The sequence below is a fragment of the Theobroma umbraticum genome, unplaced genomic scaffold (assembly GCF_002168275.2).
Source record: "Theobroma umbraticum cultivar Fairchild unplaced genomic scaffold, ASM216827v3 scaffold_4.1, whole genome shotgun sequence".
In the NCBI taxonomy this organism is placed as follows: domain Eukaryota; kingdom Viridiplantae; phylum Streptophyta; class Magnoliopsida; order Malvales; family Malvaceae; genus Theobroma; species Theobroma umbraticum.
In genome coordinates this window covers 5,404,503-5,420,141 of record NW_018397258.1, presented here as the reverse complement: position 1 = coordinate 5,420,141, position 15,639 = coordinate 5,404,503, and the positions used below count along the sequence as shown (strand labels likewise).

Sequence of the window (15,639 nt, the reverse complement as noted above, 5' to 3'; positions counted from 1 at the left end):
TTGAAAAAAAAAAAAAACTCTTAACAAACTGATGTATTTGAAAAAAAAATAAAAAGAAAGCACTTATTATGAATTTTTTTAAGTTTTTTCATTAAATTTTATTCTTTAAAAAATTATTTTTTAAAAAACTTATCATAAAATACTATTTGACTTAATTCTTACTTTTAAAAAATAAATAAATTAAAAATAATCAAACGGTCACTATATATATATATATATTATAGATATGGGTAGGCAGATTTGAGGTTAAAATTTTCTTTCCACAAGTCGGATCTACCATTAGGTCCATTACGCTGTTATCAGGTGACATCTTTGCTTGATTAGCTAAGGCTTTTCCCCAAGAAGGAATCCGTCGGCTCTTTTTGCTGGGAAGCCCATTAATTTAGGCTGGTTTTCCTGTCGAAGAGGCTAAAAGAGGCCCATAATTTTGAGCTGGAAGAAGACCGAACATGCGCCGTTCTCATACTCACTCCAGCGTAAGAACACGTGACGCATCCCACGTGGCCATATTGGTATTCCCAGACAAAACATCACATGAAACCCAAAATCTAAAATTATAAATCGAGTGGAAATTTGAACGCCAATTAATGAAATAAAGTACCATCTCTTCTCAGACTTTTAATTATAATTTTATAAAAATTTATTAATTTTAAAATAAATAATTCATTTTAAAAAAATATTACACATAAATCGAACCATTAATTCATCATTAATATTTTAATTAATTTATTAATATGATAATATTAAAAAAATAATTTTTATTTTTTATTAATTTTAAAAATTGTCATAAGTTATTATTTTTTATTTTTAACACCGATTGGGTGCTTTCCTGAAGAGCACCGTTTTGGTGCAGGGAAACGTGCGAAACCATATGCGTGCTTTCCAAAGAGCACAGATGCACGAGGAGCATTAGCTTTGATGTTGTACTAATTTTGGTGGTTTTGAGATCATCAAATTTGAGATTTTATTTTATAATTATGAAAAGAGGAATTCAAATTTTATTTTTTAAATAAGAGATTATATATTAATTAATAAATTAAATATTTAAATGTAGTATTAAATTTGAAATTTTTTAAAAAATTAAGTCAAATTTGAGCTAATATTGGTCATGGGTAAAAAAATATATTTTAAATATTTTAATTTAAAATTAATATAATTTGTTTAATTATTTTGAGGTGAAATATTTATTTTATAAATTAATAAATTTATGTGTAATTATAATTAGAAGTCACCAGAATAGAATATTTTAAAACAAATGCCAAATGATTTGTCATTCATTGCCTCTACGTCTAGGGATAGGCACCAAATCCCGATCGGTGTATCGTGTCGCCTAGCTAAATCTTCTAGGCTATTTTAACACGCTTATGCTTGACGCGACCCTCTTTCTTTCTTCTCCCGTATAAATTCCTCTTCTCGTACCTCTTCCTCGTTCATTCAAGACTAAGTCAAAACTCAAACCCAAAAAGGCAAAAAAAGGGAGACTCTGTAATTTAGAGAAAGAACTAGAGAGCTGCAATGGCGACGTCGGGGAAGCAAGCCATGGTGGTTGGGATCGACGAAAGCGAGCATAGCAATTACGCGCTGGAATGGACGCTCGATCACTTCTTTGCTCCTCTCGCTTCCAATCCACCTTTCAAGCTCTTCGTCGTTCACGCGAAGCCTTCTGCATCTTCTGCTGTTGGTCTAGCTGGACCGGGTATGTGAGCGTGCTCTGATTTTTGGAGCGTTTTTCTTAATGTGCAGTAGTAGTAATTTTGTTATCGACTTATTATTTTAGGAGCTGCTGACGTACTGCCGTATGTGGAGGCGGATTTGAGGAAGATAGCTGCCAGGGTTGTAGAGAAAGCTAAGGAACTCTGCCTTAGTAAATCGGTATATAATCGATGATCATTTTTGCTAATTGTTAGTTTTCTGATATAGGAACTACAGAACAGAACAATAGCTGTTGGTAGATGTTTGTAGATGTTTTGAGGTTAGACCTATAAATTGAAGGTCAACAATGTTTATTTTGGACAATGATAGTATTTGATATTAACCTCAGTTGGTTGAAAATTTTATAACGTTAGTCAATTCATTGATATAACTCTATGACTCCTATATCAAGTCAATGAGAAACTTTGCAATTTCTCTCAGTAATTTATTGGAGGGTCAAGGTCCAGATTTCAAACTACCTTTTTAGCCTAATCGAAATGAAACCCCACCAAACAAAAAGTTATCAGCTCGACTAAACACTTCTTCACCACCTAGAATGTGAAGTGTAGTCACTGTGGTAGATATGCCTCTCCTAGCAGCCTCTCTAATTGTATCAGGTTTTATGCAGGTGAACGATGCTGTAGTTGAAGTGGTAGAAGGTGATGCTAGGAATGTTCTTTGCGAGGCTGTAGAAAGACACCATGCCTCGATGCTTGTTGTTGGCAGCCATGGTTATGGAGCTATAAAGAGGTAAAAATGTAGTTTTGGAACTTCATGATGAGCCATTTACCCTTTTCTTTCTATTTAAGAAAGTATTATAGTCTATCAAGTTTCAAAATGACTAAATGAATCATTATTTCCAGAAAATTGATATTTAGCTTGGTTTTTGGGGAGAAACTTTCAAGTATGCTAATGTTGCTACATATGATATTTGTTTTATTATCGTTAATTTTTGGTTTAAAGGGTAGGCTAGACAATAGGAGGTTGTCGCATTACCCCTTTTCCCTCTTCCATTTACACGAGTTTGAAACTAAGCTTCTTCTACACTTTGCATCCTGCAAGGGGCATCTGCCCTTGACGCAATACGCCCAGCGGCAAAACTTGACCATCTAGTTTAGTGTTAACCCTAGGCCGTTGACCTTCTTTACAATCATGATATATCAGTGTTTACAGAGAAGCCCTGCTATATGATCTTGCAGATTATAAATTGGCTTTATATTCTCACTATCACAGTTCCTCTCGTTGAATCTTCTCATACACTATGAAGACTTCTTCCCAAAAATTTCAACTTCATTTTCTTGGCCACATGCATGAAAAAACTTTCTAACACAAACAGACATCTCTAATTTTTCACCTTTGGCAATTTAAATTTATTTCACTACAGCTTTTAACAAAATACTACATAATTCTCTTTCAGGGCTGTTCTTGGCAGTGTGAGTGATTATTGTGCTCATCATGCTCACTGTTCTGTGCTGATCGTGAAGAGGCCTAAGAGCAAACATTAATCCATATATGAGCCTCTAAATAAAGTATCAAACAGGAGTGGTTACAGCTTTTTATTAGTTACCTAATAAGTATGATGGTGTACACTGTACCGTCAATTGTGCTAAACATTTTGTGTTGGTATAAATAAGCACATTTTATATATTGTTATGCATCTGATGTCTTCTTATTACCATATTTTAATTGTGCCTGTGCAAGTGTAACTCTAAATATTTTCTGCTTAATCTGTCATGCTGATGCTAGTGCTTAAATAATTTTTTATCAGTGGTTTATCCTGCTCCATGAAAAGCCAGCTTGAAGTAAAAGAAAGGACTAAACTTGTGAAAGGTTCATTTTCGTTGTTCCTTTTTCTATTCATAGTATTGCAGATACTCTTATGCAGAGAACTCTGGACCGATATTGCTGGATTTAAGCTTGGGTTTGTCATGGATATTTGAGTATTTTAAACTACCTTGATCAAGTTCTATTGATACCGTCATTTACAATTGCTTTTGGTGGTTTTTAGTTCTATAAAATTGGAAATGGCTATTCATCTTCGGTTGGACATCATTTCAACAGTTAATTTGCCTTTGAGGTTGTTTGGTACATGCATCCAATACAATAGATATGTGCAGGTATCCAAGGCCAAGCCATTCAAATAGATTCAGTCAGGGACAGTGATTGTTAAGTAAACGTTTTGACAAAGCCTAGGTCATAGGATAAGGAATAGACAAGCTGAGGGAGCCAAATGAGGGATTGATTGCATTCAAAACAGAATGGAGGGTTGCAAGTTGTGATATATATTGTTCCTCCTGTGCATCCGTAACAAGTTGGAGAGAGCCCCTAAGGAGTGGTGAGCCAATGGTTAATGATCTGGGGAAGTAGAATGGAGTGTTGCCTGTACTGGCGAGCATTTCCCTAGGCTCTGATACGCATGGGAGAATTATATGAGTACAGAAGAAGTTGATTTATTACCTGAATCTGAACAGAACAGAAATCAGAGGGTTTAGAAGCATTCGGTGGACTTTACTGGTACGTTGAGTTATATGAAGCGATATATAGTATAGATAAGGACTGTGGATTTGGCAACTAGTAGGAATTTGTCGTGATTAGTAGAAACTGGCTTACAGCTACCCACAAATGACAGGTTACACAGCCCTTTTGAGTTGCTAGCCTGGCCTAGGATTAATCTGTGACGAAGTGAGCTAACTTTTGTTGAGGTATTAGAAGTTAGCTAACTTTTGTTGAGGTATTAAAAATGGATGGATAAAGATTAAAAATTTTAAAAAATTAATATATTAAATTTAATTAATTATTAAAAAATTATTAATAAAAAATAATTTTATATAATATGTAAATATAAAAATTTATAATAGTTTTTTAAGGATCCATATGTTTTATTATATTTTTTAAATTTAAATTTATCAATTAAAAATTATGTATTGAAAAAATTTATTTTTTTAAAATTGAGTGTTAGATATTTTGATTTACATTATTTTTATTTATGAGTTGAAGTATTGAAACTTAATGGTACAAGTGCAAGAGAATCATTTGGACGATTTACATATTTTCTTGGAAGAAATTTGTTAAATATTTTCAACTTACTCATACTTTAATCAAACTTAAAAAGAAAAGTTAATGCATTCAACATCTACTACTCTTATTTTATTTCTATCTAAACTTATAATACTAAATATAAAACTATAATGTATAAAGTATCAATAATTAAATATGATATACAAGATTAATAATTTCTTCTTATATAATTAAGATTATTTAAAGATTATAAATTCAAGATAATTTTTTTAATTAAATATAAAATGTAAAATATATGAAAAAGATATACTCAAAATAATTTTCTCTTACATAATTAAGATTAATTAAAAAATGATGTATTGATAAAATTTTAAACAACAATACAACACTATGTCTTATATTTGAGAATTATATAATAATTTATTATTTTTTAAATATTAAAATTATGAAAAATAAAATCTAAATAACAAAAAAAAAATGAATATGATAAGTAAAAAATACAATTTTCATATGATATAACAAAAAAATGCTTAATAGATCGTAAAAATTTTAAAAAACAAATATATAGAAACTTATAACATATAAACAAAGAGAATTAAAAAATATAAATAATAATAATATAAATTAAAAATAAAAAAATTAAAATTGAATGAAGTATGTGGAAGATTAGCAATGATTGGTTCTAATTTTCATCTTCCTGGAATATTCACGAGACACCAAAAAAAAAAAAAAAAAACCAAGTATGTGAAAGAAGTTTGATCCTTTTTCGTTGGGGTTTGGCTCGCCTGAATAATAATCTTTTCGATTATTTTTTTATGGCTTGGCAGTCTCAGACTTTCAGCATCTCGAACATATGAAGCTAAAGCAGATAATTTGTGCATTGAAGGTGTATGAATCTCTTCGGCTAATGTTCCAGCAATACATAAACAAGCTTTTTTCATTCTTCTTCGTGGAGGAATACATTAATGAGACTCTTTTTATGACATAATCAATCCACCAATCCGACCACACGATCTAAGCTAATCAAGGGTGATCACAAATCTACATCAAGGTAAATTCTCAAGGATGATTCCCAGCAAGGACTGCTTTGGCCTTTGAGCATGACATCTTCTTTACTTTTTAGAAAATACGGGATGAGCTGTTATCTGTTCAAATGGCTCGTAACTTCGTTGTCTCAAAACAACTTTATTCTTAAACAAATCGGCCGACAACAACACCAGGGAAGCAACTGGAATTGCCCCCAACTGAACTGTCAAGCTACTTGCCTTATGTTCTACATTGACTGAATTCCTATACTCATATGTTAATTACTTCACTAATTCAATATACTATATATAACATACTTCGCCCTTTTACTATTTTTTTCTTCAAAATCTTAATTAATTTTCATGGTATGTAGCTATTTTTGCTAAAAAATATAAATTATTTTATGAGAATAAATCAATAAGTAATTAATGAGTCATTATTTAGGTGAAAAGTGGCCACATTAGAAGTTAAAAATTTATATGAATAATAATAATAAAAGGACAGTATTTGTTTTCGGTGTAGTAAAAAAATAGTATTGCAATACACCGTAATTTTAAGACAAAATTCCGTATAAAACTGATGAGTTCCAACCACGTAATCTGACAGGTAGGACTCAGAAACATCAGATAGATTTCCCCACATCCAAACCAAACACTCACCAGATAGACAACCGAGAAAGGGCAAAAAAATTCTTTGCTTTGGGAGGTTTTGCAATTTGGTTATGCTTTTTTTCCTTATGCGATTTTCATTGGTGGAAGAAGGGTATGGTGGGTTCGAAAGCCTCTCAACTTGGTGGTCACGATGATCATGATCACGATGATCATCATCATCAGTTGATCGACGGTCATGCTGGGGATGCTGCAGTACCTCCATCTTCTGAGGTCTCGTGCTCGATTTGTCTTGATTTAGTCTCCGATTCTGGCGGCAGATCAAGGGCTAAGCTCCAATGTGGTCATGAATTCCATCTGGGTATATTTCATGCTTCTTAGTTATGCCGTTTTCAATTTTTTTTTTCTGGTAAAAGATTAAATTTTAAGTTGGATTACTGCTTGTTAACATTTCATATGTTTTGATTTCGTTGTGAAGCAAAATAAAATAAACTACTGATGATTTTTGCGAGTTTTGGGTTATTATCGATGAGATTATGATGATAGAAGTATAGGGAGATAATCTTAGTCAATTTGATGTAGGAAATTAAGGATCAATTGGTTGCCATTCAATAGGAATAATAACTTTTAGGCAGGAGTAGGAAGGTTGTCAGATAAACTAAGGATGAAGGCCAAAGAGATTTTTAGATGAAGCAAACTTCATGCATTTACGGTTTCTCCTTGTTTCTAGTCGTCTTCTAGTTGGTTTATTCCATCGTTATTGGTTTTGATGATTTGCTGCTTATGACCCATACTCTTCAGATTGCATTGGTTCGGCATTTAATATGAAGGGGGCTATGCAATGTCCAAATTGCCGGAAGGTTGAAAAAGGTCAATGGTTGTTTGCAAATGGCTCTAGCCGATCACTTCCTGAGTTAAGCATGGAGGACTGGAATCTTGATGATGATTATTATGATCCAGGTTATTCTGAAATGGTATAACAAAACTTTCTATGTTTTTTGTTAGTCTCTATTGTTGTTTGTTATCTTAAAACACACATCTTTCAACTTACGCAATTACTATTGGTGCATTTTAAACTTTGAAGTGATATAATCTTTTCAAACTACTGTCCTGAGTCCAAGGGCATGCCTAAAATCATAATGTCTTCTAGGTTGAAGCAGATTATGCTTGTAATATTGTCTATGTTTTTTCATCTTTATGCTGCTTTGATGTCCTAGTAAAAATAAAATAAATAATCAAAAGGCTTCAGTTTGCTGAAAGAAAAGTTAAAAAATAAATAACTATCTCGTCTATACGCTGTCCTTTTCATCGTGGTAGTTATCAAACTTATCTCTTTTGAGAGAGATTTTAAAGAGTCTTAATAAGAATCCTTTCTTTGTTAAAAAAGTAAATATCAAAAAATAAAATAAGAATAATAGTAAGACTGTTAAGATCCTTCAACACTAAAATAGTACGAAGAATGTGGACTCTCATTTCTTGCCCATTACAAAAGTTGTTATATACGTGCCACATATTTTTTTCATTTTTAAATCCACATTTTGTTTGCTACTACAAAATGTTGGTTAAAATCTTCCTCATAATGTTGTTCATGATATGATGTTTATGATCTCACTGCCCTAGCACCTTTATTATTTTGTCTTTGCAGCCATTTAGAGTTCAATGGTGTCCATTTGGTGAATTTTCAAGAATTGGTTCATCATCTGAGTAAGCAAGATCTCTCTTTTTGTGGCGTTGATTTCATTTTGACCTATTTGTACTTTGTTTTCACAACTGTAAGCTTATATTCTCTTGAATTTATAGTTGTTAGTTCTGAAAGAAAATTAACATTATTGCTTGCAAGAATTTGAGCTGTATATCTGGAATTGTTGGAATTTTTTTCTCTGATGTTCACATCTCTTCACCTGCTTACTCCTCTCCTTAGGCATTGATTTCTTTAGCATTTTAGCTTTTTTACCCAAAAGATAATAACAACCTCCTAACTCTGATAGCTAGTTTCTTGCTGAAGTTTTTCTTTCTAAGAAGTTTGAGGAACTAGACTAATGAGGTTGAAGTGGTTGTCTTCCCTTAAACTGGTTAAATTGCAGACAATAGCTTATTGCTTTATTGCCATCCATTTTTTGGAACTCGTTACATTTTGCAAATTCTGGGCTCTTAAAATGAAGGGATTTACATCTACATTTCTTTTTGAGTCTTATGCACATACATTTTCCTTTGACAGACAATGTCATTTGAAGTAATAGTAAGGTTAAAAGATTGTTGGATGCTGAGTACAAGGTTTTAACTTATAATGGAAGGATTATAAGTAGTGATGAATGCTGTGCACATTCTATTTTGAGAGGAAATATTCCATTTTGGTTCAGCTACTGCAGTTGTTTTCTTATGGTGTCAGATCTCTCATTTCTCCAGTTCTAATTGTTGGAACTGTAAAAAAAGATGGAAAAGCAATTATATAAGAATCTTGTTGTCTGTTTACTGAAAATGTTTGGCAATTCCTTTGATAAAAACATTACTGCTGTCTCTGACATGTTGATGCTTTTTTACATCTTTCAGGGAAGTGGAATCTCCATCAACTACATGTAAGATTTTTTATGACTAAGGTTACTTTCTTCGTCCCATTTTCCTGGTGACTCAATGAAGCAACTATATGACACAAAAATGAAATTTCTTCTCCATGTAGATCATGAAATACATGGACACCATGCCATATTTGCTGAACACGCTGCTGCTTCATCTGTGGCTCATTCATATGTTGCATATGTTGGACCACTTCCACCCACAACTCTAAGATCTAGTGATAGTGTTGATGATCCCAACTTTAATCGCCATTGGAACAGCCTCTCTGGACACAATGAGATTTTTATCCCCCATGCTTTGCCTACCATTAGTATCCAATATCATAGTTGGGGCCGGCATCCTCCAAATTTCTCTGTATCTGATAGCCATATCAGCCATACTGATCCAGCTTCTGTTCCAGCTGCAGCTCTGAGATCTTCTAACGGTGAACTTGATGCTTTAAGTCGACCCAGATCTTTTCCACATCATTTTCCCTTTGACCATGGGTAAGATGTCGGCTAAGATGGTTTGAATCTACCTGATGTTATGGGCGGTGACTATGTAAACGTGACAGTCATGTGGTCAATTAGTTCTGTTCCACATTCAAATAGTCATAATAACTTTTTTTGTCGGGTGGGCGGGTGTGGGGTGAATGTCATGGTAATGCTCTCCAATTCTAGGTATGACAGCACATGGTCTGTGGTGTAATCATGTTATATGTGTTTAAAAGCCAAGTAGTTGTGTTAAAAATCAAAGGAAGATAAGTCCTCTTTGTTTGTGAGCCCAAAGTGATTAATTTAGTCCTTTAATTTAAGAATGCAGTACTCTTTTATTCAAAATACCTAACATGATTGGAAAAAGAGATGCTTGTCTTTTCTTTTTAACATGAATGCTGTTGACTATTAGAAAACTAAATTGTTGTTTACTCTTCATAGGTCCAGTTCTAGAGCTGGGAGTTCGTTTGTCTCTTCAGTTTTTCCTCGTCATCCTGGCAGCAGTGCTCATACCCATGATAGGATCCAGGCATCTCTCGCCTTTTATCGTCAGCAACATCATTTCAATCAACAGCGTTTCAATCGACCTGGTGTGCCTACTCCTGTAGTACCTGGTATGACAAGAGGTTTAGCCCCAGTAGCCACAGCAGTCCCACAACCTGATCAAGGTGGTGGCTTCTATATCTATCCTCCATCAAGTTCATCAGGCCAAAACCTACATGAAGCAGAAAGTTTTTTTCCAAGTAATTATAATGCTCTGGAAAGAGAGCGATTATCTCATTTCCCAACTGTATCAAGAGACTCAGGTTGGGGGTCATATCATCCTACATCTAGCGCTGATTCTGGCAACAGGTCTAGGAGCTTCCTGCATGGGCATTTTGCTTAGAGGATCCAGTCAAAGCTTGGTTGCAAATGCTTATCAATTGGTTTGTGCATGTTTGTTTCAAATGATTGCATCTGAATTTATGACTGGCATGAAAGCAAACTATAAGAATTGATAAACTTTGCCCATTTTTGTAAATTATGGCAAATTTGCCTGTCAGGCAGACCTTGAAATTGGTAAGTGCCCTTTCTCATCACGTGCTATGCTGTGATCTCTCTCTTATCTATGTCGTTTAAATTTCTCAACTAGATAGGAGGAGGCTATATTGCACATAGGATTTTCAAAACAAAAGATAATGGTTGGGGTGCTTTTAAGGATTTCCTGCGCGTAAGAAGGGTAAACTTGATGCAAGGGAGGGGCGTATCTTATGTTAGTCTGCTTTTGCTGTTAGCTTTCTAAATTATAGTTCCAGTCTTTCACTGCTGTATAAATAAGAGAAATGAAGAACTGATCCTCGAAAACTGAGTGGTAAGCTTCGCTCGGTTTGAGGTTTGAAGATGCAGTCAGGGACCTGCAACTAGCATCGTTACTGTTATGCAGGCATTTGTATATTGCTATTGAATTTTAGGGAAATCAGGAAGTAATAGCCTCGTGGATTAAGGATAACTTATTGAATGATATAACTATTTTCAGGGAGTCTGACCCTTTGTTTGGCCAAAAGGGGAAAGTACATCTTAAAAACAAGGCCTTTATTCTTTTCCGTTTGAAATCAGCCTACTGGAAGAAATGGCCTTGGGAAAGAGCAGAGAAATTCTTCTGGAGCTCGATCACTGCATCTGGGCTGACACTTCCTCCGTTTAGAAAGTGGGAATACCAATCCCTCGAAAGTTTGGGGTATCTCTTCAAATCAGGATCATCCAAATCTACATAGTATAGCCCGTACCCTGATTCATAACCATCCAACAGCTCGAATACATCTAAAAAGGACCACACAAAGTACCCTCTTGTATCTGAGCCATTCCTTCAAAAATTTTAAGAACGAGAAGAAAAGAAAAGCATTAAACACATTTAGACCATTCAGACAAAAAGCTGAAATCTAATACTTACTCAGGAAAAAAAAAAAAAGGCTTAGACGATTTCCATGTTAAAAGGCTTATGACCTCTAACCGATAGAATCACAGTCCAAAAATCAACTTCAAGCGATGATTTAAAGATCTCATTAGTCTTAGGGGTTGGTTTAAATTTCATATGTATTTACCTTATAGCATCGAGTACACTTCCAATATATGCCTGCAGATATTTCACCCTCGATGTGTCTTCCAAGGTTGAATTGCGTGGAGTTCTCTGACCTGCCGAGACACCATACCATCAAGAGCTATTTTTTTAAAGAAGGGTTTCACTTCAACAATTAGCAGTTGTGTAGTGAGAGAGAGAGAGAGAGAGAAAGAAAGACCGTTTTCAAGAATGTAAATAGGGGGATTGCCATAAGCTTGCTTAAGATACTCCAGCACTCCTTGCAGACCCCAAGGAAGAATAGGCCACTGAGTAACGTAGCAGATTAGTAATCCAGTGAATTATGACAAGGAAAACCAAAACTACTCGTAACAATATCAATCTTTCAACTCACCTCTGAAGCCGTGAAAAAATCATCATAATCTGCCACAAACAGAATCAATTAGCTTTTTGGTTTAGTGGATACATTAACATCGCCTTGATACATCAGCATGCTTGAATTATTTAAGTTCAATGTGTCAAGGCACCAAGTAAATTCAATTTAGGTAAGGATACGTGAAGAACATACTGCTTATGCTTGCAGCTATATCCATGTTAAAGTCTCTTTGTTTCAATTCCAAACTGCCAGGGCTGTCTCGGATATTACATGTTGAGTAATGTATTACCCCTAGGAAGTCAAATGAACCCCTAACCAGTTCAGATTCATGATTGGTAAAGCTAGGCATTCGAGAGCCTACAAATTTCTTCATCGTGTCGGGATAATCTCCAAACACCAAGGGGTTTGCAATCCTGCAGAACATTGAAGACACATGTAAGTAAAGGCTAGAATAAATTCTCAACCCTAATAGAAAACCTACAGGGTGAAAATAGTTTTGAAGGCCATCTCGATGAGAGGAACATCAATATCCACACAGAAATGACCATTATCAAAAATTTGTCTCCCTCAGACGCGCATGGATAATAGTACTTCACGTGTAGGATTCTTAGCTTACCAACCAATATAGAAGTCCATCATTCTTTGAGTTGCCATTATATCTTCCGTTGAGTTTGTAGAAGGAACAGCCCCAATAGCAAAGATGCTAAGACCTATGAATCCCTGCTGCTTTCCCTGCATTAAGTAGCATGTATTGCTCTTATGGTGGATACTTTCCTTAACTATTTTTTAACACAACGGTCTTTAAATGCGTATAGCAAGACAGCATTTAGAGACAATTTTTGTGCAGGAAGCCAGGAACCAATTCCAAATTTCCAAGTTTATCAAAATGGATTGCGTGCAGGAGCCTGGAGCAGGTTTCTTGTTGCTAGAGTACTCCGAAAGAGAGTAAAATAAATGCATTTGGATTTGACTGACGGATTCGTATTAGAAGTTTCGGAAATTACTTGATACTTTTCCCGGTACAATCTTGCTGCTGACGCATGCGCCAACAAGATGTTATGGACGGCTATGTATGGCTCCGAGGAGGAGTTGCCTCTAGTACAGTTTGTTCCAAATGGAGGAGAACAATGCTTAGGAGGAGAAATTCCCTGATCATAACCTCCAATGGCAAACACATTGGGCTCATTCACAGTAGTCCAATATGAAACTCTGTCCCCAAATTCTCGGAAGCATACATCTGCATATCCTGTGAAGTCTTTCCTGCATTGAAATGCGACGACCGATCACATGCATTGACCTTCTTTTAGTCTTATGTGCCCCAAGCACAAAAAGGAAAAATAATGTTGAGAAGATTAAAGAAAAGTACACAATCCTTCGGTCAATCCATCCTCCATACTCATCTTCAAGTGCCTGTGGAAGATCATAATTATTCAAAGTAACATGAGGTAGTATTCCTGCAGGGTCAAGTAATAAAGATATCAGTAGAGTACAAGACGAATATAATATATTAGTGTCTGGCTAGCATTTTTCAGCTTTGGAAATGAAGTCATATTCTAACTGCTAAAGAAAATGTAAAGTTGGTTCCCGACCATGGCTGATTAGTTCATCGATGAGATTGTTGTAAAACTCTAAACCCTTTGGATTGACAGGTCCTCTTCCATCTGAAAGGAAACAACAAGACAAAATGTAAGCAAAAGCCATCAAGTCTTGCTCCATAACTCTTTGGCTGCAACTGCAAGCGAAGACAAATTTCGAAATCGTACTTGGGATAAGTCTTGACCAGGAGATGGAAAACCTGTAGGCATCCAAGCCCATTTCTGCCATGAGTTTCACATCTTCCTGTAAAAAGCAAGTTAGCCAGAATGACATAGAGACCATCCTAGAGTGGAATCTGATGTAGTGCTTTTAAAGTTAAGCAAACCAATACTTAGTGGCAACGTAATACCTATATAATCGTTGTGATAAATTTCATTGGAGAAAACAGTATTGTCATACAGCCATTAGGAAAAATTAAATACCAGAAACCTTTGTATTTCATTGTTTACGCTAACAAAATAGACATGTGAAATTGTCACTTGAATCTAACTCCAACGTTCTAAGCTAAGATAAAGTTTGGATAGAGAATTTAAATTCAAATCCTAGAGCTTATTTATTTATTTATTTTCGTATGAAAGAAAAGAGGAAAATGGAATTAAATGATGCGTAGGAAAGAGTCATAAATCACGCTAGAGACAAGCTCATTTGATGCACCTTGTATTTGTGGTAATGATCAGCAGCTATGTCTCCAGTGGCTCCATTTGCATACCCTGAAAATATTGTTTTTATTTACATATCGATGAATTTTTTTTTTCTTGAAATAATATCATAAGTTTTAACCAATATTTCCACACAATGAAAAGAAAAAACGACTAAAGGAAACGAGTATGGTTAATTACTTGTAAAAAATTAATTTGTAGGAGAAGAAAGCTGACCAGCATGCGTAAAGGTATCCCAAATGCTCGGAGTCCTCCCATCTTCACTTGCTGCTCCCTCCACCTAGTCCATATACTAATAATTTATCAGAAGCTCTTAGCTCTCGTCATTCTTTTTGTCTTAAAAATGAAAAAAAACAGTTAAAGTGACTTCAGTTATTGGACATGTATTCAGATTTTCCAGCATCTAATCCTCTAGATCTATTTCAAGCATCAGTTATCAAGACGGGATCAAACCCAAAGGCCCATATTTCTAGACATTTAAGTCAAGAAGCATGTGGTTGTGGTTATTAGGTACTGTGGTTGGATTGTGATCGTGAAAGAGAGAACATTTGTTTTGAAGGTACTTTTCCCCCTTGTTGTACTTCTATGTACTTCACCGTGAAGCAATACCTGTTGCTGCATGACTTATCACATGGTTAAGCAAATTTGTGACAGGATGTCATGTTTTATTCATGTAAAATCAATCTGCATTACTATTTTGAAATCACTTTGATTTTTTGCTGAGCAAAAATCAAAGTGATTGAAGTTGGAACAGCCAAAATTAAACTGACCTGATAAGAAGAGGTGGCAGAACCAAAGATAAAGCCAGGTGGGAAGTCATATCTGCTATACGTATCTGCGCTAAGCACTGCTACAGTCAAGTTTAGCAGAACTGGTATTAGCACCAACAAGTAGAGACTCCTCGTCATTTCTCTTTATCCCGAGAGTTCACCGCTTTACAACTCTACAGCACTCCTTTCTTCCGTTTGTTGTGGATAAAAATCGACAGAGAGGGTACTGTGTTGTCAGCTCTCACGCTAGAAGAATCAAAGAGCAGAACGCAAGGAGATAAATGGGCGTGAATGTTGCTGCATGTAGCTGTAACTTGGACACTGTAGTCATTTTATATAAGGAGACGTGCCAACAGAACTAAGCTAAGCTAATTGGTTGCTTATTACATAACACTTTTCTAAAGGCGACTGTTCAGAACTTAAAAGAGTATCTAGCTATCTCTCAAAAATATTCTACTTTTCTAGATTTCACGGAGGTGACCTGTCCAAATGGTTCTGAAGAGTTTTACTATGCAATTCCTTCCTTTAGAGTAAGAGGGGGAGTTAGTTAATTTTTATTGAAAGGATTAAAAAATAAAAAAAATTAAAAATTAAAAGTTTTTAAAATTAATATATTAAATTTAATTATTAATAATAAAAAAATTATAATAAATAATAATTTTATAATATATAAATAAAAAAATAAAAAAAACTTATAATAGTGTTCTAAGAAAATTTTGTTCGATAATGATAGTATTCTTTTTAATATAAACAACTAAATTATTTATAAGAAACTTATCATCCATTTTGTT

The 15,639-nt window shown here is 34.6% G+C and overlaps 3 protein-coding genes across 4 annotated transcripts; 2 read left to right on the top strand and 1 right to left on the bottom strand.

Moving 5' to 3' along the window:
- The first annotated feature begins 1,373 nt into the window (after nucleotides 1-1,373).
- Nucleotides 1,374-3,349, top strand: LOC110414292 (Adenine nucleotide alpha hydrolases-like superfamily protein). The gene is made up of 4 exons (XM_021425400.2): nucleotides 1,374-1,696; nucleotides 1,778-1,872; nucleotides 2,321-2,442; nucleotides 3,110-3,349. Exons 1-4 carry the CDS (start codon nucleotides 1,516-1,518, stop codon nucleotides 3,195-3,197), a joined length of 486 nt encoding a protein of 161 aa, XP_021281075.1. The 5' UTR covers nucleotides 1,374-1,515; the 3' UTR covers nucleotides 3,198-3,349.
- Nucleotides 3,350-6,342: 2,993 nt separating this feature from the next.
- On the top strand, nucleotides 6,343-10,470 carry RFI2 (RING/U-box superfamily protein). Of its 2 annotated transcripts, none has more exons than XM_021425390.1 (6): nucleotides 6,343-6,705; nucleotides 7,146-7,318; nucleotides 7,990-8,048; nucleotides 8,895-8,920; nucleotides 9,022-9,403; nucleotides 9,839-10,470. In XM_021425390.1, exons 1-6 carry the CDS (start codon nucleotides 6,501-6,503, stop codon nucleotides 10,275-10,277), a joined length of 1,284 nt encoding a protein of 427 aa, XP_021281065.1. In that variant the 5' UTR covers nucleotides 6,343-6,500; the 3' UTR covers nucleotides 10,278-10,470. The 2 variants fall into 2 exon arrangements, with proteins under 2 accessions (XP_021281065.1, XP_021281064.1); XM_021425389.1 differs by having other exon boundaries at nucleotides 9,833-10,470.
- A 132-nt stretch (nucleotides 10,471-10,602) lies between these two features.
- LOC110414287 (beta-glucosidase 11-like) lies at nucleotides 10,603-15,216 on the bottom strand. Its single transcript, XM_021425386.2, has 13 exons — nucleotides 14,849-15,216; nucleotides 14,295-14,358; nucleotides 14,074-14,129; nucleotides 13,587-13,662; nucleotides 13,413-13,484; nucleotides 13,190-13,277; nucleotides 12,828-13,083; nucleotides 12,440-12,555; nucleotides 12,016-12,236; nucleotides 11,842-11,870; nucleotides 11,668-11,755; nucleotides 11,473-11,563; nucleotides 10,603-11,235 (listed from the first exon to the last, which is right to left on the bottom strand). The coding sequence occupies exons 1-13, from the start codon at nucleotides 14,984-14,986 to the stop codon at nucleotides 10,989-10,991; spliced, it is 1,542 nt and encodes a 513-aa protein (XP_021281061.1). The 5' UTR covers nucleotides 14,987-15,216; the 3' UTR covers nucleotides 10,603-10,988.
- Between the last annotated feature and the right edge of the window lie 423 nt (nucleotides 15,217-15,639).